The 22424-nt window shown below is 35.8% G+C and overlaps 1 protein-coding gene across 5 annotated transcripts in view; it reads left to right on the top strand.

Annotated features, from left to right (window-relative positions):
* RAF1 (Raf-1 proto-oncogene, serine/threonine kinase) overlaps positions 1 to 17586 on the top strand; it is a 55558-nt gene extending 37972 nt beyond the window's left edge. For 4 of the 5 annotated variants that reach the window (XM_039342559.1, XM_039342562.1, XM_039342563.1 and 1 more), the window contains 11 exons: positions 925 to 984; positions 2890 to 2917; positions 3912 to 4036; positions 4937 to 5054; positions 9071 to 9155; positions 11454 to 11630; positions 12129 to 12175; positions 13170 to 13288; positions 14156 to 14287; positions 15927 to 16061; positions 16446 to 17586. In XM_039342559.1, the coding sequence (XP_039198493.1) occupies positions 925 to 984; positions 2890 to 2917; positions 3912 to 4036; positions 4937 to 5054; positions 9071 to 9155; positions 11454 to 11630; positions 12129 to 12175; positions 13170 to 13288; positions 14156 to 14287; positions 15927 to 16061; positions 16446 to 16586 (1167 nt within the window). In that variant the 3' untranslated portion in view covers positions 16587 to 17586. The remainder of the gene's footprint in view (positions 1 to 924; positions 985 to 2889; positions 2918 to 3911; positions 4037 to 4936; positions 5055 to 9070; positions 9156 to 11453; positions 11631 to 12128; positions 12176 to 13169; positions 13289 to 14155; positions 14288 to 15926; positions 16062 to 16445) is intronic. The other variant, XM_039342561.1, reaches the window with a different exon arrangement.
* The last annotated feature ends 4838 nt before the right edge of the window (positions 17587 to 22424 follow it).

A 22424-nucleotide genomic window follows, 5' to 3' on the forward strand; every position in this document is an offset into this window, starting at 1 on the left:
TGTGTGTCTACTTAATAACTCATAAAGTGGTTTCATTCAGATGCAATTTTTTTTTCTAAACTATTAAGCTCCATTGTATACCATTTATTCACTGTGCCCGCCCGCCCTAAGAAAAAATATTTTTCTCAAATATTTCTCAGGCAACATGTTTTTCAAATGTCCTCAGCTAGTAGCTACACAATTTACAATTGTTAGAGACAGGGCTATGATAGAATTTCGGGCTCCTTGTTCTGATTCCATGAATGTGGTGGGTTTTACTTTGTATTCATGTACTTGTGTTGATCTGCCTTTTCTGGAACAGATAAATAGGTTATGTTCTCACACCTAGAAATGCTTAAACCAGCAATGAAGTGTTTCCTAAAGTGTTGAGGTGAACAAAGGGGGGGGGGAGATGATTTTTCCCTGGAGTCCATGATAACTTTGTTTCCCCCCCCCTTGATTTTTCATTGAATGAAATTAGGGGGGCATTTTTGAGAAATGAAATGTAATTGATTAGTTTAACTCTACTTGATTTTGCACTATTGGGTTTTTTTCATGTGTTTTTCTTATAAAGTTAAGTGTTTTGTTTACTCACAACATACTTGAATTCTTTTTCATTGGTTTGTTTTGCCTGCAAGTTTGGCTTATAGCAGAACCTTACTGCTCTCCAATTTGGGGGAGGAGAAAGAAGATAATTTTGAGAACTTCCCTTTCAGGAACTTTCAGGGTCAATAGAAGGTCTGCTTGGCTAACTTTGTGAGGCGATTGCCTCAGTTTTAAAATTCTTGCAATTCTTAGATAATGTAACCTACGCTTAGCTACTGCACTAACTCTTCCCCCCCCCACCCCCAAATCTGTTCTATACTTCTTTCATCTTGAGCAGCTGGAAACTGTTTTTTTACTACTCCTTCTGTTCTTTTCTTATTTCTCATTGCTTTGAACTAGAATAACAGCCTGAATGCTTCTCCCAGGTCCTGGTGCAGACGATTCTGTTTAAGGGGAAGAGTAGGTATTATCTGGATGCCTTTGCTTGGTTCATTTAACAAAACAGCTGACCAGATTAGAGTGAATTAACTGAAACTTCATATTGAAGTACTAGTGTGGCATGTTTGCTTGACCCTAATACAAAAATCAGAGCTGTTTATATTTAGTAGAATTTCACTTGTAGTATAGCACTACAGATTAAGATCCTATAGCCACTTAGCCTGAACTTTTTCATTTCAGTGTCATCCTCTTATATTTTCTAATTGCTGGTTAAATACATATACAAAAATAGAGCCAGAAATAGCCATCCGTTTACTGAAGAAACAGTATAGATTCTCATTATGTAGTTGAATGGGAATCTGCATTCACGGTTCAGTTTATATAAAGTAAGATTTCAGCATAATTTTTTTTCTTTTAAAATAGAATGCACAATACATAATTGAAGTGAAAGTAAGTGATTCTCAAATTGGTAAAACTTGAAATTGGTATAATTTCAAAATGGCTGAAATACAACCATTTATTTTCAGCATTAGCAATTTGGGACCTTGGTTATATATCTTACTGATAGTAGAATTGTTTTTTAAAAAAAAACATTGGAAAAACAACCTGTGTTCTACATAAATCTACAAGAATGTGCAACAGTTGCTTTTAGTCCGACAAGAGATCTAAGGCATCATTTTGTGAACCTTGTGTGCACGTGCTCTTTTCCCTTTACACGTGTGCAAGAACTGTTTTAGAAGCTCTGCTGATTAGCTGGAACACAATTTTTATGCCTTGCAAAAGTAGAATGAAAACAATAAATAAGCTATTTTTACACATCATTCTTAGGACCTGAAGTTGTTCCCAATTGTCTTTTTTTATAACTAAATCTTTTCATAGATTATGTAATTCTCACAGAGGATTCCATTGAACTTTTTCACAGCTCTATTTCAAAATTGTTTGAAACCTTCATTATTTCTGTTTTATGGATTGTATTCTCAAACTCACTTACCTTTCAAAAAGTTCTGAGTGGTTTGTAGCCAATTTACAGGGACAGACAAGTTCATCAGCAGCAGAAGTGCCTTCAAGCCATTTTTTGGCCCACGTTTTGACCTTGGGTTTGTTTGTTTTCCAGAGTATTTGGGTACATATGTCTTTCTGTCAATTATCCAAATGTTAATTTGGATGGTATTGGACAGATGAGGAACAGTACAAATATGTGTTTGATCACTGCTGTGCATGTTTACGTAGACTAGCATGCGTAACATTAAGGAAGAGAAAGAAAAACCAGCTCAGCTGCAGCAGTGCTAGGGTGGAGAGGGCATCTAAATTTTTTACAGATCCAGCCTGTTGCTATGTTTTCAGCAACCTATCTGCTTTAGACACTACACAGGTGTCAAACTTGCTGTGTGATGTGTCGTGACGTATCGTGACTTTTTTTGCATTGCCGCAGCTGGGGTGGGTATGGCCTCCGCATGATGCAACTGGCCCGTGGGCCGGCAGTTTGACACCCCTGAGACGCTAGGATAAAAACCATTTTATGCAAAAATGAATTTGAAATATTAAAACTATCCTATGCATTTGTTCTTCTCTTCGTTTATCTATTTTGGATTGCTTATAAATGACTTATTAAAATAATTTCTAAGCAGTGCACAAAAATGTGGATAACAATTTTGACATTCCTGTACAAACTGTAAATAAATAATTTGGGCCTCAAGTTGAAAGTTTTGAACGCTAAGCATGTTATAATTGCTGAAAGTGCAATTAGGGTTCCTTGTGCTTTGAATTGCCAATATCCCTTCTCACTATATGTCTTGGCTGATGTTTTGAAGTCTAAAATCAAAGCTACTGAATCAGGTTCTCTTACAGAGGCATTTGCTACTCTGTTCTGTTTCTCACAGAAGTTATATTGAAAGAGTGATAGTATTTTTTCTCTCTTTGTTTCAGGATGCTATACGTAGTCACAGTGAATCTGGTGAGTGTGTTCACTAAAATATAGTAACTAGATACTTCTTAAAAGTGTGAAATGAAGCAACCCACAACTTTCAGTTTTCCTGCCAGAATGGACTACTTGAAATGTTCCAGATTCATTCCTCTCCAAATGTATTTCTTGGAAAACAGGAAATGTATCAAAATGATCTTGGAAATGCTCAAACTATCCAGAATACTCAGGTCAGACAGAATTTTGCATATAGCGAGTAGTGTATACAGATAGTCCTTGCCTTATCTCTTCAGTTGGGACTGGCAGCTCTGTCACTAAGTGACTCAGTAGTTAAGCGAGACATCATGTGACTGTGGCAGATGAATATCACTTTTCCCTGCAGTTGTTAAGTGTCGGCTTCTACTTTAAGTCTGCTTGTCAGAAGCTGGGAGTGAAATGCACAAATGGCGATCAGATGATTGTGGGATGCTGCAGTGATCATAGGTACGAGGATTGGTAGTAATTTTGAGCACCGTCACAACTTTGAATGGTTGCTAAACAGGGCAGCTGTTTAGGAGAGGACTAACAGAGGACTATCTGTATAAGGAGAGAAGCAACCTGGATTTAAGGAGAAACTTCCTGACAGTGAGGACAATCAATCAGTGGAACAGCTTACCCCCAGAAATTGTGGGCTGGAGATCTTTAAGAAAAGACTAGACAATCACCTGTCTGAGATGGTGTAGGTTCTCCTGCTTAAGTGGGGCGCTGGACTAGAAGACCTCCAAGGTTCCTTCCAGCTCTATTCTATTCTATTCTATTCTATTCTATTCTATTCTATTCTATTCTATTCTATTCTATTCTATTCCAAATAGGAAGTGCTAGAATGTCGCTGACCAGTATAAGCTAGCATTAATATTGTCAAGTGCGGTTTAGTCTTTATACAATATGGCATATGTGCAGGTTTCATGCCAGTTCTTGTCTACAATCTTTGCTTGTGAAGGCGTCCTATATTATTAGAATCTATTACTTTTTCTTTGAATATTTGAAGCATCACCACCAGCTATGTCAGGAAGCCCCAACAATACAAGTCCAACAGGGTGGTCACAGCCTAAAACACCAGTTCCGGCTCAAAGAGAGCGAGCTGCAGGAGCTAATCCGCAAGAAAAAAAAATAGTAAGTATAAAAAAATATAATTGCATGAAATGAATATAATACAGACATCAAATATCTGCACATGCAAGTCTGATTGGTATATGCGTGTAGTGAAATGTTTCTTACTTAACCTGAATATTATGTGAGTTTCTGAAAAAAAGTTATGAACTTATCAAAATGGGTGCTTTCTCTTTAGCATATCTGATTGGAATTCTATTTGCAAGTTTGCAGATGAAATCCCAAAGCTTCCAATAGATCTTCCCTCTGCATAGCTGTTTAAAGAAAGAAGTGGATAGGAAGAGGATAGGCACTGGCATTCTTTAATCAAATTAAACAAAACATGCAGAGCTTTTATAAAATAAAATGTTTTCTTATTTTTATTTGAGGTATTCTCTTATACCTTCTATGTTAGAATTGTAACGGTAGCTCTTGAGCTAGGGGAAATCATGCTAATTGGCAGTAATGTAGTGAGCGCTAGAAAAGAAGCAGAGGAACAGAAATGAAATTGCATGTATTTTTTAAAAGAATGCAAGATAAGTTCTGTAGCTTGAAACATTTTCTTGGGAACAAAATTATCAGATGATCCACAGATTTCTGAACAGAAAGCTAATAATTTAATCCTCATTTTTTACACTACATTCTGTTCAGAATTTAAATTCGCAATTCAACTTTGCATCTTGTATGGCCAATACAGGTTGTGTATTCAAGTATCATGAAACATATTTCATATATGCTTTTAATGAACTCTGAAAACAGGGGTCCTCAAACATGGGCACTTTAAGACTTACGGACTTCAACTCCCAGAATTCCTCAGCCAGCCAGTTGAAGTCCATAAGTCTTAAAGTGGCCAAGTTTGAGGACCCCTGTCTTAAACCATGGATTCCACATCAAGCTGTCTGAAATACTTTACTTGTTTTGCAGAGACCACGTGGACAGAGGGATTCAAGCTATTATTGGGAAATAGAAGCAAGTGAAGTTATGCTGTCAACCAGAGTTGGATCAGGCTCATTTGGAACAGTTTATAAGGGAAAATGGCATGGTAGCTACTGAGTATTTTTTGTTAACTTTTGAACTATTGTTAGTATATATACGATAGCAAAAATATACTTTTGGCTCTCTTTATCTTTAATATGTATTTGTTTCATAAGTAAGTACAAGGATTGTAATAATGTTTTTGATGAGTGGAGTGGTATCCCAAATAACAGATTCGTTATTTATTCCAAAAGTTTATAATAGGACTAACAGTACCATCTTTTTAAAAGTTAGGAATAGTGTATGTAATAGGGGTCCATGAATATTTAAGATGCAATAGTATCTTCAAGATCCTATGTCTTTCAGTTGTGTTGAAATAAGGACAGGGAAAAGTGACTGGATACAGACAGCATCATAGGTAGACATTTGACTCTCCTGATGCTCTGAAAAGGAATGACAGTAAATAAATGTATACGTATATTTCTTTCCTGTCTTTGTGCCTCTCGGATAGAGTGATTATATATAAAGGTACTTATTGAGGAAAATGCCAGTTTGCTAAAGGAAAAGCTGGCTTGACAAAGATCAGATGTTTATATAGGATGCAGATAGTTCAGGTTTTCATTGCTTCAATTTTACTTTGTGTGTCCATATCTAATAGTCTGAGTGATACTTTTATCTCCTAATCAGCAATTTATACTGATTAGGAGAAAAGCCAACATTTCATAAGTGGAAAAGTTCTACTTAAGAATTCATCTAGGGTGCAACACATAAGCAGGGCAGCATCAGATGAATACCCCAAACTAAATTGAATTGAATACAGCAGACTAAATAGGGTAAAGGGAATTCACAATTCATGAGGCATTCAGAAGATAATACATGGTCCAAATTGGTTTCTCAAGCACTTAACTGAGGTTAAAAACAAAGCTAACCTGATAGGGTTCTACATTTGTTTCTTTTTCCTTAAAAATTTATGGATAGAAAAAAAAGCTGGTCCGTTGTTTTTCCTAGGATCAAATTTTAATTAGTTTTAGATCATCTAATTTAGATGCAGAGCATCTAGGTCAGTTGCATAATTCTCTTTGTTATCACAACTTTCTTTTTCCAAACTCATTGTAGATATACTGTTCTAAGGGCAACAAGATCCAAATCCTTCCCAAAAGAAAGATTATTTCTTATTTTGCCAGAATAAAAATAGGCTAGATTTGATGATTAAGAATTTAAAAGCGTAGCAAAATGCTCTCCAAGCATTTAATTTTATCAGATAAAAGCCGTATCCTTTTCAAATACAGATTTATAATGAGTTCTGCAGAGATCTAAGTTGTTTTCTCATTGTTTTTTCTTTTTTATATTTTGAAAAAGTTAAGTAAAAACAATAGGAAAAATAAAAGAAAAAAGGGAGAAGGAATAGGATATTCTAAGTACATACATAGCAGCATAATCCCTTTCATCCATGTTGTTGAACTTTATGTAAATTAATATCATTGCTCTTGTATAAACTTTATACTGAGGTGAGAATTGAAGTGAGAATTCAAAAGATGAGATTTAATATGAAAATTAAGAAAAATAAAGTTTAAAAAAAACAGAAAAATGGTCTTTTAAGAAACATTCAAGCCACTTCATTCTTTTGTTCTCCTCCCATTGACTGCTACTTAAGTGTTTTTACTATTTAAGTAGTGCTTAAGGATTTTAAATATTTTTATACTGTGCTTTAAACTACTATGATTATTGCTCATTTCTGTTTGATTCATTTTAATTATTTTAGACAGTTTCTCTTTTTCTTCAGAAATCATGTCTAAATTCGACTTTCTGTATATGTTGTATGTAAGGGGGTCATTTCTGCTTGAATTTGATTAGATTCTACTGCAAATATGCAGTCAGATTTTCCATTGCTGCATGTACTCCAATCTTGGCCTTCCAATCTTGTATTGTCAGTGAAGTATCACTGTAGTTTTTCTGAATCAGTAATTTAAATATTTAGTTCTGATTTGTTTCATGGGAGTTAGGATTTTTGCCTGGCTAAAGACTGTAAATGAGATATTCTTCCTCTTCTTTGGGTAGACTTTCAAAAAGAGCTGTTCGATGCATGCTAGCCAGGTTTGATGCTTGCTGTCTTTAAATAAGAGCATCCAATCTTTGTCAAATCCAGAGCAGAAAAGACCAGGAGAAAGTGAAATTACTGGTTTGGCCCAGCTTCATATTAAGAAGAAGCTAGATATGCATTATATTTGTTGGAAGATGCTTCTCTGCTCAGAGTGACCAGGACAATTATTGACATTTTCCGTCATAAAAATTGTGTTTCAACACATTCTTTCCATTACTCTTATGAGGGGAAAGTTATATATGCTATTGTTTGAACCTTTTAAGACTGGGAGAGTTCCCAACAATACAACGTTTGAAAACAGTGGCTAGGATCCAAAGAGCTACTTAACAGCCCACATGTGCTTGGGTATTCAGTGTGAGACCTCCCACTGCTTCTTTTTAATTGAATGGACCCCTGGGCCATTATGCAACTTGTTCTGAGAATTTTCTATATTTTATAACAGTGTTGGCTGGCAGCATTTAGCAGGGAAGGTGAAAAGGTTGCTGCTTCACAAACTGAAAGAATCTTCAGGTTATATAACTGATGGAGATTTTTGCACTCTGATCTGTCCTTTATTTAAAGCACAACTGATATTTGTCTCTGTTCAGATTCATAAGAATACTTAGCAAAGAGATGTACAGTAGTTGTGTTTTTACACAATAATTTACTATATATAACTATGTTCTTTAACTTTTGATTGACTATGTAACATCACGTCAGTGTCGATTCTTAGTAGCCACATAAATTTTTTTCCCATTATGACCACCATGTTCTCAGAAGTCTTCTCTGATGCCAACATTCAAAAGCGTCAATATTCTTCCCACCCTGCTTCTTCAAAGTTCAGTTTTATTTCCATAGAACAGAGAATGTTCTGTGTCATAGGGTATATCATTGCTTGCCCTGTTGTAATTTTTGTAGGTATAGACACATCATAGCATCTAAATATCTTTTCCAAGACCTTCATTCCTGCTCTACAAATGCTAGTCTCTGGCATATTTTTTGATTGTTGATAGCTTCTGTCTTTTAGGATCAATTAACTACAATTTCAGTATCTTCATTATCAATTCAAAGACTGGATTGTTTTGTCTGTTGTCATTAGTCTGTTCTTTATAATAATTTTAGTCCCAGCTTTTTATCCTGCTCCTTGACTTTTATCATTAGAGCTTGCAAATTCTCTGTGTTTCTGGTTATCAGAGTAGTGTCATCGACATAGTTCAAGTTTATTGACGTTTTTCTTCCAGTTTTAAATGATCAACTTCCAATCCAGCTGTCCTTAATATATATTCAGCATATAGGTTGAATAAATAAGGGCAGAGTATATAGTTGGGTCTCACTGCTTTGCCAACCTGGAGCCAGTCTGTATCACTGTATTCTGTCTGTACTTTTGCTTCCTGACCTGTTTATGTGATTATCATGTGGATAGTAAGATGTTCTGGGATTCCTATTTTTGTAAACACATAGCTTGAAGTGATCAATACAAATGCTTTTCTACAATCAATTAGTTGTTTAACGACAATTTTAAAAATATTAGTTAGCTGAATATATTTAATGGTATGTAAATATTTTATATATGAACTGCTTAGAATTTGAAGTGACTTGTTTTAAGGGCAAAATAGCTTGTTTATAATGTGAAATCCATATCTTGGTTCTATGGGATATTTCAACACTATGGCTTTGGGTCAAAACAGGCCAATTCAGACAGCTTATATCAAAACAGTTAATTCCATACTGGAACTGAGTTGTTTCAAAATAAAAACGGAGCATTTTTCATTCAAACCACTTTGCTTTTAGCTAAACTATTATTGTCTCTGAGGGAAAAAAATGCTTTTGTGCTTTTCAGTCTGAAAAGTCCATTTTATGTCTGTCACTTTCCACTGTAACTGGTATATTGTTTTCAAGTTATTCCTTATCATAACAGCTGTTGTGTATATACATAAAAGTTCTGCATTTGAGACTTCCATGAATGATTTTGGTGTTATGTTTATTATTGATTATTTTTGCAGGCGATGTAGCAGTAAAGATACTAAAGGTTGTAGATCCAACCCCAGAACAATTCCAAGCCTTTAGAAATGAAGTAGCTGTATTAAGGTAAAATATTACTGAAATTTTAATACACTGCAAAGGGCAGGTGAGGAGAATAAAAAAAGAAAGTTGATTGATTGGTTGATTGATTAATTATGTTCTATCAAGTCAATGTTGATTCTTCATGACCATAGAGATAGATCTCCAAGATGAAAAAAAGAACATTGTTAATGTAATAATTTCAACAAATATTTCAAGGGAAGCTATCTATATAGAAGATAGTTCTTTTTCATTTTAGGAGGAAAAATAAAGGCATTGAAATCAGCATGCTTTGTTTAAATATTTGTACTGTTATGTAGGGGTCCCCAATATTGGGCCATGGCATTCCAGCAACTGGTCCACACAAACAAGCAAAACCCCATCCGTGGGATGCAGGCAGCATACAAAACCATGCACTCTCCGGTCCGCGGAAAAACCTGTTTCTTAAAATTATCCTGTCAGTATTGTTGCTTAGATTGTAGTAAAGTTTAAAATACAATGTATTGCACTTACAGATCGAAGCAACTATCAGTAATAAAATAAATACATCAAAATGTGTGTGTGTGTGTGTGTGTGTACACACCCACACACAAATGAAGGTAATATATAAAACATATAAAATTTATTAACATAAAGCAATACTTGACTTTCCCGCTTTAAGCAATATTTACATTCCATCATAGCCAATATATAGATTCTAACTACCAAAGATCTCTTCCTCTTCATCAGTTAATATAAGTTGTCATCCTCAATTCTGCGTAAATTTGTGATTGGAGAAATATACATGTCTTGAATATTTCTACAAAACACAATAGTACATGACCTACAATTTTGAAAAAATAGATCTGGAAGAACAGATGTAAAGGTGCTATAATAAGCTAATGTGAAGACTCTTCCTTATTTGTGGAAGTGATATTAAATGATGGAAAGGTGCAATGCTTGTTTTCTGGTTTTACTGGGATAAAGTGAGGACAAATCTATCAGAAATCATTTTGTAGATTAATGTCTTTTTCACATTGCTTGAGGAATGATTTGATCTATTCAAAACCTATTGAGATGAGTATTAAGTGAAAATCAATGGTCTTAAAGTTCTGCTAAGCAATTTCCACCAAGAAGACTGAAATTTACCTTAAAAAGTCAGAATAGCCAACTCACTTAGGTTAAAAGTAATTAATTTAACCCAATGGTAATGTTTTCTATCTGAACTTAAATTTTAATTGATGCCATTCCAAAGTCAAAGGACTGAGTTTGGGACTCATTATTGGACCAGAAATATAAAGTATTCAAAAATTAAATAGATATGCCTCAAATGTTTTTAATCCATCCTTCTCTCATACAGAAAAACTAGAGATGGCAACTGTACTTCTTTTCATTTTGTCTTTCAAATACTGAACTCTACTCAGCATAGAAAACAGTTCTGAGATATTTCAGTCTCTTAAAAGGTTTCATAACTTTCCTGTTAATTTACCATATTGAGAGAGTCTCTTTGAAAGACCATTTTTTAAAATGTATCAATTGTTAGTTAATAACCAGACAGTTAATTTTAATGCTCTCCTCGGTTGAAATACTGTAATACTGTATTATCTCTTGGCCACAGACTGTATTAAAGCCTGATCCCAAACTGTATTTGTCCCAGATGCGTATGTGGTTACACATAATGGGCTGTGTGCCCAAAGCTCTGCTTTTCAAATGATCTGAATTTTAGTACTCTCAGGCATGACAGATCAGGACCATACATGAAATTCCAAATAAACTGATTTATTATTAATCATGCCAATGTAGAGGAGTCTATTCAACTATCTTGGCATTAGATAAGGGTCAGCGAAATTCAAGGGATGTTGGACTTAGTTAATTTCTGACTATGTAGATTCTCTAGGCTGATTCCTCTTTTGACTCTGCACCCTGATTCTGCCACTCCTTCTCCTACAGGTGCAGGAGTATTAATATTGTTAGTGGTCTTAATCTGTGATTTTATGAAGATATTAAGTAGATGGGAAATAATATGAAATGCTGTGAGATATAAATGAAAAGCAGTGAAATAAACTGCTAAGTACTCCTATACAAATTAAGGGACTCTAGCATGTTGGAGAACCATGTGTTTCTACCATATACCAATGCATACAGTCCAAATAACTTAAAAGAATATTATTTGGAATTACAGCAAAACTAAGACTAAATGTCAATATTGAGGACTTTAGAAGTTCATCTGTATCACACATTTGTTTTACCCTATGTTGTATGTGGAGCTGGACTTTCAGCATTTTTTATTGATGTTAAGATGTTTAAAATTTCAGCTGAATATGTTTTCTTATTTGTCTCTGGTAGGAAAACTCGGCATGTTAATATTCTACTATTTATGGGCTATATGACTAAAGATAACCTGGCCATTGTCACACAGTGGTGTGAAGGAAGTAGCCTATATAAACACCTGCATGTTCAGGAGACCAAGTTTCCAATGTTACAACGTATTGATATTGCAAGACAGACAGCACAAGGAATGGAGTGAGTAGGCTTAATGATAACAGAACTTGTTGCATTAAGAGGTTGTTTAAGTGTGGTTGACTGCTCAGTAGAACAAAAATGATTCTAGAGGAAATGTTATCTTAAGTTATTGGCAAAAAATTTTGTGATGTCAAGTGACCCCAATGCTTAAAGATAGCAATCTAATAAAGAATAATATTTGTAGCTTAGGTTTGAATGAGGGGTCCTTGGTGCTCTCTGAGCTTGCTTGTTTTCCTGCAGACATTTCATTATCCAAACTAGGTAACATCATCAGTGCTTGTATTGATGTTTGGGTAATCAAGTAGCAATCTCTGGTTGCCATTAAGCTTTGCTGGCTCAGGAATTCTGGGAGTTGAAGTCCACGAGTCATAAAAGAGCCAAGGTTGCCTACCCCTGATCTAGATGGATAGAATTGTTTGTCTAAAACAGTTTGGGGAAATTAATTCTGTTGCTTATTGTTTTTGAAACTTCTAAAAATATATCAAATTCTGTTTATAGCTACTTGCATGCAAAGAATATAATACACAGAGACATGAAATCAAATAGTATCCTTTCTGTTTGAGAGATTTCTAGTAATCGATTAAGGCAATAAAAAAGCTTACTACTGCTAAGTAAGAGTAGTGATTTCATGAGATCAAGCTGTTGACAAAACAAATGAATCTTTCTGCATTCATTCACTATTTTGATACTAATTAGGGCTGAAAATTAATATCAAAAGTCGCACTGCATATAGTCCCTGGTGGAAAAGTGCTGTTATCTAATTGTTAGACTTCATGCTTACGGACAAATTCTTAGGCAGTATTTTTGGGAAATACTGTGGCCTTAAGACAATACTTCTCTGCAAAAATTGATAATTTAATTACTCTAGAACTAAAATAACAAAAATATTCATAAATACATAACAGTAAATAATAAAATGTTCATATCATAACCCCTATGATAAATCAGTTGAGAGTAGTGACTGCCAAACATTCAAGAAATACACAGTGTATTCCTTAGTCTTTCTCTCAAGTCAAAATGACAGTAATAAGAGGGAAAGGGTTGTTGGCCTGTTTAGAGATACTGAATTTTGTAGATGGGAAGAGGAGCAAACAATGATCTTTTTATTTAGCAAAACACAAGCATAAACATCTCGAAGGTGCTTCTTCAAGAGTCAACTGGACTTTTTTGTTTTTCTTTGAAGAAGTTTCACTTCTCATCCAAGAAGCTTCTTGGATGAGAAGCGAAACATCTTCAAAGAAAAAAACAAGAAAGTCCAGTTGCCTCTTGAAGAAGCACCTTTGGGACAACTATGACCTGGATGACGGAGAATCTCCATAGACATTACCATAAATAGTAGTTATCTTTTTGAAAGGCTGATAAAGAAGTATACATAAGTGGTTCCTTCAATTAACATATATTTTATAAGTACATTAATTGCTGTAAATATTATAGTCAACAGTATGGACAGCCTAAACAGATTGGCTGACCTACTTGCAAGTGGGACAGTGCTTGGTAATTCAAATTATGGTCCAGATGTGTTCCTTAACAATTGTGAAGATATATTTCTTCATGAAGACCGAACAGTGAAGATAGGAGACTTTGGTTTGGCAACAGTGAAATCCAGATGGAGTGGTTCTCAACAGGTGGAACAGCCAACAGGATCTGTTCTCTGGATGGTAAGGTCTGCAGTATAAATGAAAAAGATGATTAAATTATCCATCATTGCTCTAACATGAATGAGGATTATTTATGTACAACAAATTTGGGGAAAAATCCCCAAAATGTGGCGTTTTCTGTTCCATTACAACTGTCTTCGTTGTTACGAAAGAACCAGATTTCTGGTGCTGCAGTGTTAATAATATATTTGTGTTTACAGAACATAGGGCTTCTCAAACAAATTAATAATTTTGCTTTGATCTCATTTGGATTCAGGTCCAAACTATATAGCCTGCATTTATGCACAAATTGACACTTCCCACCCCTGCCTTTGGAATGTGAGGTCTCTTTCCCTATTGCAACCGGCAGTGTTTTTTTCAACCTTCCATTATTTCCATGCATAAGATTGGTGCTGGTGAGAGATCTGGTCCCAGTCTTCTGTATATGTCCAGTGCTTTGAAAATCCTGTGTAGAGGTGCATAGTCTTAGGTGCATGCTCTTAATTTAATTTGCTGGTCAGCCATCTGTTCACTGACAGATATCATAAAGAAAAAAAAAGTAAGATAAAGTAGTCTACACCCAACCATTCACTTTAAATTATGCTTCATGATTTTTTAAAAAACCTATGACCTTTAATTTAGTTGACTCTACTTTTTATTCCTTTTCCATGCAGTGCATAACATTGCTTACCTTGAAAGGTAATAAGTGAATGGGAATGTATGTATAGTCTTGGACTCAATTTAAATACATTAGAAAAGTATTTTCAAAGTTTAACACTCTTCTAGTCTGTGAAATTATGGTTGTCTGTGGGGTGTGGACAAAGAAGTATAGGTTTTGGGGTGGGTCATTACCTTTTTTTTTTTTTAATCATTTTATGCTTTCTAAAGGCACCGGAAGTAATTCGAATGCAAGATAGCAATCCATTCACCTTTCAATCAGATGTGTATTCTTATGGAATAGTACTATATGAACTGATGACAGGAGAGTTACCCTATTCACATATTAACAATAGAGATCAGGTGAGAAATTATTATTTTTTAATAGAGGGCTTTGTATTTTTGGATCAGGTTTTGTTTTTAAATTATATAGATTTTCCCATTAAAACAGATTAAAATATACGACAGTTAAGAATTGTATTTGGATCATATCTATCTTGTATGTTATTGCATGTTTTCTCAATAATTTTGCAATGGTTCCTGTTTTATAATGCCTCAGTGTAATGCCACTGTCTTTGTCCTAAGTTCCTTCTTTGTGAGCCTCTACAGGATTCATATATTAAAAATACAAAATTAGAATTCCTCTATACTGAACTAACTATGCTCATTGGTGTTTTCACATTGTATATTCCAAGAACTTCCTTTAATTTTCTTTGGTCTTCCAATTGCTCTTTTAATCAGAGCCTACTTGTGTACTCTTATTTTTTCCCCCTTTTGTATTTTACTTTACCCAGAGATCATGAATAATTATGCTAGTTGGGAGGAGGGTCTAAAATTGTTTCAGAACAGTGAGATATGATGGAATTAATTTTGTAAAAAAATCTTAACTATTCCAGTCGCTAAAGAGAATGAGATCAGAGCATGCTAGGTTTTAACATTTTCACTTGCCGTGGTAAATACGACACTTTCCTCTAGCTAGCATAATAAATGAGTAGCCTTCCTCCCAAATGGAAGCTAAAGAGAGAGGGATTTGACTGGAAGCATTCCAACTCCACGGAAGAAATGTGGTGATTAAATTGGACAATTCTTGGGCACCAAATGGAGGATGTGAAAGCCCGCTCTTGACTGCTGATTAATAAATAGACTGAAAATGGACCCACTATGCAGCAGTAAAGTTGATATATTCCTGCCTTTCTTCAGGGATGAAAGGGAATTTATATCTAGGGGTATAAATTTATATCTACGGGAGTCTCACGCCCTTTTTGGCAGTTGGACTCTGAGCACTTCTGTCAACCTAGTCTAGTCTAAAACCTCTGTCCTGTGGGGAAGTTTTAAGAAGCACAATGTTTGTTGCTGAGCAAAGGTATCTGTCTGCCTTGAGAAGGCTTGGAAGTCTAGTCAAGGCTTGAAGCTCCTAATCTTCCTACTTGTTGAGGACAGCAATTCGTATTGATAAAAGATTTCCTACTCTTTGATTAGCTTCTATACTCTGTATTGTAAGGTGAAAATGAATGCTTCAGCAAAGTCTACATTTCAGGAAAGTTATACCTCCATTCTCCAGTAGCAGAACTGAATAGGTGCAATATAGGCTAACTCTGCATTTGCACATCCTTCTAATTATTTTCTCCTTGATGTGAATAATATAGAATGTTTTTTACATTTTGCTCAAGATGGCAACAACTATAGTTTGCATTTCTAGCAACTTTCATCCACTTTTTTTTAATGCCATAACCTAATCGGTTTCACTAATTGCATTTTTCTTTTCTTAACCTGGCAGTGACTCTGATGGAGCTTAATTTAGTGCAGTAGTAATGGCTATTACTGGAAAATGCAAAGGGTTGGAGGAATCCTTTTTGTATGAAAGGCTGCTGCCCAGAGCTTAGCAGCTGCTTATTTACTCATTTTTTTTCATGAGAATTATGAAAAGTTGACGCACATTTGCACATTTATAAAGTTGACACACATTTGCATATACAAAAATGTGTTTATTTATAATTCGTAGATCATTTTCATGGTTGGTCGTGGTTATACATCGCCTGATCTCAGCAAACTATACAAAAACTGTCCAAAAGCTATGAAGAGGCTTGTAGCAGATTGTGTGAAAAAAGTGAGGGAAGAGAGACCTCTTTTTCCACAGGTGAATATAGTTTTATGATAGAATAAAACAAAATCAGAAAAAAAAATTGCATATACATTCCGTGAATTGCAAGTTGAAAAATAAAAAATCTGTTCTGTCACTGAGCTCTTTGATTTGGAATGATCATGTTATATTGTAATGAATGATAATCAGTGTTTTAATTTTCAAAATATACAAAATTACCAGCTCATAAATTATTCCCATTATCATCAACTGAAACTAAACTTATATAGATTCAAGGGTTTTTTTTGTATGTATAATGTTAATGTCTCTCTGATGTTCCTGTGCTCAATATAATATTCAAAATATTATATTCTGTGTGGATGTGTTATTTCTGAAAAAATAAAAAAACATTTCTTGCTTCCTTTCCCCATCGTCTTCCAGATATTGTCTTCCATTGAACTGCTGCAACATTCTTTACCCAAAATTAACCGAAGTGCTTCAGAACCTTCTCTGCATCGTGCAACTCATACCCAGGACATAAACTCATGCACATTGACTTCAACAAAGTTACCTGTGTTCTAGGAGATCCACGTGCAGTCTTCACAGTTCTCCCCAATAACAGTTATTTTATAGCAGTTGTGTTTTGAAAGCTTCAGTCTACAGAATTGAACAGCCAGCGTGGGATTCACCTGGGTGCCAATTTTAAGAGTGAGCTGCTAATGAATTTCTGCTGTTCTAAGCCTACAGGGACAAAACTCCATGTTGCCTTTTGCTACAGTTTATCTTATGGAAATAGTGCACAAACTGTATAAACAGAAGTTCTATTGCTATTTTTTATAGATGCACTTGAGCCTTATTTTTTTTTTCCCATATGCAAAAAAAAAAAAAAAAAAAAGACAAAGAAAAAAAAGTATTACTTTTCTGGTTTCAACCCTTGCATTCTGCTGAACGGACTGTTATATTTTTTTTTGTATAGCAACAGCATTTGAGAAAAGGCAATGCAAATGGTGCTGTTTTTCTTATACTTTAAGAACATTCTGGCTTGGAGAAATCATAACTAAAATGCCAATTTGTAAAAAAATGACTTAAGGGAAGAGGGAAATGCAGGTTCATGGAAGTATCCCCGACTGAGCATTTGTCGCAATCGCTTAATATTGGTGGTTAAAGTTTCATCACTACAAATAATTTTGCACATAGAAGAAAAAAAATCATTTTAAGATGAGATGTATATTATAACTAGCACTGCTCCCCAGAAGCTGGCACAATCTTGCTACAATCTTCATAAGGTAACATAAGAAGCTTATTGGGTACTTCAGGCTTGTTTCTTGCAGCACCTGAAGGGTTCAGTAAGACATGATAGTTTTGTGGGAGGAGAAGAAAATAAATGTCAGTATATTTCTGCAAAACAAGCAGCCATTAGACTGAAAAAAAAACTTTTTTTCTGAGATGCACTATAAGGAAATTTGGCATATACAGTTGCTGATTTGGGTTTTAATTTGTTTTTATTGCTCTGAGAGAAAAACATTTATTGTAAACCCAGTTCTTCTGATTATCTTATTTTAATAAATAAATTAAATTTAAATTTGTCATTAATATGTTTTTTTTAACTATTTCACACACAATGGGTTTGGTCTCCCAATATGTGTATGTATGTGTTTATCCAGTTAAATCCATAAATTCTACTTTATCAAGTACTTTTAGAGCAGTGCTTCTCAACGTGCGACCCCCGTCACACAAACGTGCCGCGCATGCACGGCGCTGCCCCCACGCGCGGCGCTGCCCCACGCGCGGTGCCGCCCCATGTGCGGCGCGCATGCGCGGGGCGGCCCCATGCACGGCGCGCATGCACGGCGGCGGCCCCATGTGCAGCACGCATGCGCGGCGCCGCCCCCTGAGGGGGGAAAATGGTGGATCGCCTTGTTTGGCGACCCCCGAGAAATGGTCGATCGACCCCAAATGGGGTCGCAACCCATAGGTTGAGAACCGCTGTTTTAGAGGAAGGGAATAAAAAGTACTGAAGCAATTCCTTTTAAAATGCTATTTCTTAAAAAAAAAAAAAAACCCACTGTATTTATAGCTTTTCACTGTGCATTGTCCCACAGATCCCTGACATACTTTGCTGGGTTCAGACTTGCACTTGACCAAATTACATGAACGTGGGAAGGAGGAGGGATGATTTGTTCTTAGGAAGCTGCATGGGTAATCACAGTGGAGGCTGCAGAGAGAAAGATTGTTTGGCTAAAAGTATTGCTTCTTTCTCCAGCCGGACCTGAATGCTGGATTCTGATTTTCTATAGTATAAGAAGAAAATGTATTTCTTCTGATAGCCAGATATAAGTGGGTCTACTCATTACATACTCTGAAAAATTCCCAAGGTACATCCAATCTCTCGTTAAATCGGACTACTGAAGCAGAATGTTGAGTCATCCAATATATACATTAATACTATATTTAATAATAATAACAATAATAAAATAAATAAAAATTGGAAGGGACCTTAGAAGTCATCTAGTCCAATCCCCTGCTCAGGCAGGAAACCTTATACATTTCAAATGGCTGTCCAGTCTCTTAAAAACTTCCAGTGTTGGAGCATTCAGAACTTCTGGATGATTAATTGTTCTAATTGTCAGAAAATTTCTTCCTAGTTCTAGGTTGCTTCTCTCTTTGGTTAGTTTCCATCCATTGCTTCTTGTGCTGCCTTCAGGTGCTTTGGAGAATAGCTTGACTCCCTCTTCTTTGTGGCAACCCCTGAGATATTGGAACACTGCTATCGGTGCTATCGTCCTTCTCTTCATTAGACTAGACCAGTGATGGCGAACCTTTTTAGAGATTGAGTGCCCAAACTGCAATCCAAAACCTACTTATGCATCGTTGGGTGCCGGGTGGGTGTGGCCCACTGGGTGGGTGTGGCTGTGGTGGTAACGGCAGACAGGGTGGGACTAAAAAGTTCAATCAATTCCAACTTTGCAAGATCTTTTTTTTCCTGTGAGAAGTTGAAATTGACTTGATTGATTGAATCTTTTTTTTTTTTTGCACACGGCGGCGGAGGCCTAAAGAGAAAAGGTTTTATAAAACCCAGCTGAAGGCCTAGGACTGGGGCACAGAGAGGGCTCTGAGTGCCGTCTCTGGCACCTGTGCCATAGGTTCGCCACCACTGGACTAGACATATCCAATTCCAGCAACCATTCCTTATCTCGTTGCTTTTCTCTGGGTACTCTTTCTAGAGTCTCAACATCTTTTTTACATCGTGGTGACCAAAACTGGATGCCTTCACGTGAACTTGATTCTATCCCTCTGTTAATGCAGCCTAGCACTGTGTTGGCTTTTTTGGTAGTTGTAGCACACTGCTGGCTCATATTGAAGTGATTGTCCACTAGGACTCTGAGGTCCCTCACAGTTACTACTGTTGAGCAAGGTATCACCTATACTGTACCTGTGCATTTGGTTTTTCTTGCCTAAATGTAAAACCTTATTTTTTTCACAGTTGAATTTCATTTTGTTAGTCTGTCCAGATCCTCCTATATCTTAAGCCTGTCTTCTGGAGTGTTGCTATTCCTGCCAGCTTGGTGTCATCTGCAAATTTGATGAGTTCCCCATCTATCCTCTCGTCCAAATTGTCGATGAAGATGTTGAAGAGCACTGGGCCCAGAACAGAACCCTGGGGCACCCCACTACACACTTCCCTCCATGTAGATGCGGTTCCATTGAGGACCACACGCTGAGTACGGCTGGTCAGCCAGCTACAAATCCATCTGGTGGTGATGCTGTCTAACTCACATTTTTCTATATTATCAAGTAGTAGGTTGTGATCTACTTTATATATTTTTATATTAATTCCCTTTGAACTACATTGTACATTTCCAATTATCTCACACACATAACATTTTTTGCAGCTTGTCACGTCATTGCTTTCCGATCTGGATACTCTTCAAATGTATGGATTCCATCTCTCAGTATTTTCAGCCATTGCTGAGCATTCTGAAAGTTAAAATCCACTCATCTTCAGGATGCTGAGCTTGGGTAAGAATGCAGTAGTTTTTCTTACAATTATATCCCTTTAAAATCATTGTCCATTACTTTTAAATAGATATGCATAGGACTGATCAGTTACTGATCAGTTGTAGTTGCATTTCACAGAGGTATGGTATTTATTGTTTCTTGACAGATAAGAGTGCTAAACTATTCAGGACATCATGCATAAATATTCATATTTAACTTCTCTTTATTTCAAATCTGCTTACTTTGGATAGAGTGTACTAAATTATTGTAGAAATTATTAAATGAAATTGGTGTTAAAAGTATTTAAGTTCATGTTTATATATATTTTTTTTTTATTTCCAGTAAGTCACACATCTTTTGATTATGGCTAAGAAGTGATGTACTGTAATTAAGACCTGTCTATGGAATCTTTCTGCTGTTCTTTTATCTCAGTGTTCTTAAATTTTTCAAGGACATGGAACATTTATCTGTCTGAACATCTATTTCTTCTTCAAAAGAAAAGATATTGAAACATGTTTTAGTGATACTCTATTTTCTCTTACATTCAACACATCAGGTGTAAGTCTTCATAGTATATATGAACTTGCATATAATGGCATTATTTCACCAATGTCGAGTGAGATTAATAAAAGAAATTATAGTCCCTTTTGATATTTGGTCTTGGTTGTAGTGTGCAATAAGGATTCACTTTGAAAAAGATAGCAGCAGAAGATAAGAGTCATGAATGCCTTTTCACCTAAAAATTAATATCTTCCTCAAATTTTCTGCCAGACTTTTTGTTTTTTTCAATTAATTCAGTGTGATATTGGAGGAGAGACTTGTCAGCTTATTATTTTTGAATAGGCCAGTATTACATGAAATTGAAGAGGGGGGAAGGAGGGAGGTTTAAACAGACTGATACATACTATTGAGTATTGAAAGTTATAGCAATAGTGCTTAGACTTATATACCGCTTCATAGTGCTTTACAGCCCTCTCTAAGCAGTTTACATAGTCAGCATATTCCCCCCTCCCACACACACACACACGCACACACAATCTGGGACCTCATTTTACTGACCTCGGAATGATGAAAGGCTGAGTCAACCTTGAGCTGGTGAGAATTGAACTGTTGGCAATCAGCAGTCAGCAGAATTAGCCTGCAATACTGCATTCTAATCCACTGCACCACCACAGCTCTTGCATGTCATCTAACAATGGCCATAAAGAAGTCTGGTATGTTATTGCTTTTTTTTTTAAATTGCTGCAAAGAAATTAGAATTAAGATGGGCAGACCAAGGGTTTGGGTGTGATATGGCGTTCTATTTTGCAGGCAGAGAATGCATAGGTGCTTGTATGCAGTACTGTGCCCACAAGTCATAATGTTGCTGCAATTGTGCAAATACAAGGATTATTATATTAGCCTGTGATGCTTAGCTGAAAGCTGATGTGCACTTTACATTGTGCATGTTCTCATGTTAATTATTAACTTCAGCGTACATTTAGAAATGAAAAAAATCTGTTAACTTGAGCTGATTTGCCAGACTTCAATACATTTGGGCATTCCGTGCGTGTTTTGTCTTGTTACCAATTACTTTAATTCAGTTCACAACCACCAACTGTTTTTGTAGCCAGTGGTACATTTCTATGCAAGTAAAATATCAGCAAAGAACAATTTGGTTGCTTTCATTAGATTTGTGCCTAGGGACATATCAATACTTACATAAAAATTGGCAGACATTATTTAAAACACACAACTTCAAAACATTAAGATTTTATAGGGGAAATACGCCATTTGAAAGAAATATTGAAAAAAATTGAGTGCATTTTATATCCTATAATCCAGTAGTTCTCAACCAGGGCAGTTTTAAGGTTTGTCAATTTCAAGTTCCAGAATTCCCCAACCAGCATGCTATACTTCTGTAATCTATTGCAGGGGTCCTCAACCTTCGACAACTTTAAGACTTGTGGACTTCAAAGCTGGCTGAGGAATTCTGGAAGTTGAAGTCTACAAGTCTTAAAGTTGCCAAGGTTGAGGACCCCATATCTATTGAATGACATAGTGTCAGCAATTCTTCAAGTATGGTCTGGGTGCCCCTGGAAGTCCCTGATCCCCTTTCAGGTCAAATAATATTTTAACATTTCTCAGTTTTAATTTATAATACAGCACGTATTGATAGATATAATCTGTGTAAGCCAAAACTCTTTGGAGTCCTCAATCATTTTTAAGAATATAAAGGAGACCTGAGACCAAAATATTGGAGAACCAATAAATGAAAATCTTTGCATATTGCCTGTTGAGAAGGGCTGTTTTTTTAAGTAAGAGATTTTAATCTGAAGAATTTTTTCAGCTAATGTTAGAGTTGTGTTCTCTTAGTTTCCTGTGGCTGAAACTCCATCAGGTTTTATTTGTCTACTGGAATCTCTTAGTAATTTACTATAA

Source organism: Crotalus tigris, unplaced genomic scaffold (genome assembly GCF_016545835.1).
Source record: "Crotalus tigris isolate CLP2741 ecotype Arizona unplaced genomic scaffold, ASM1654583v1 scf7180000017799.356649, whole genome shotgun sequence".
Lineage (NCBI taxonomy): Eukaryota > Metazoa > Chordata > Lepidosauria > Squamata > Viperidae > Crotalus > Crotalus tigris.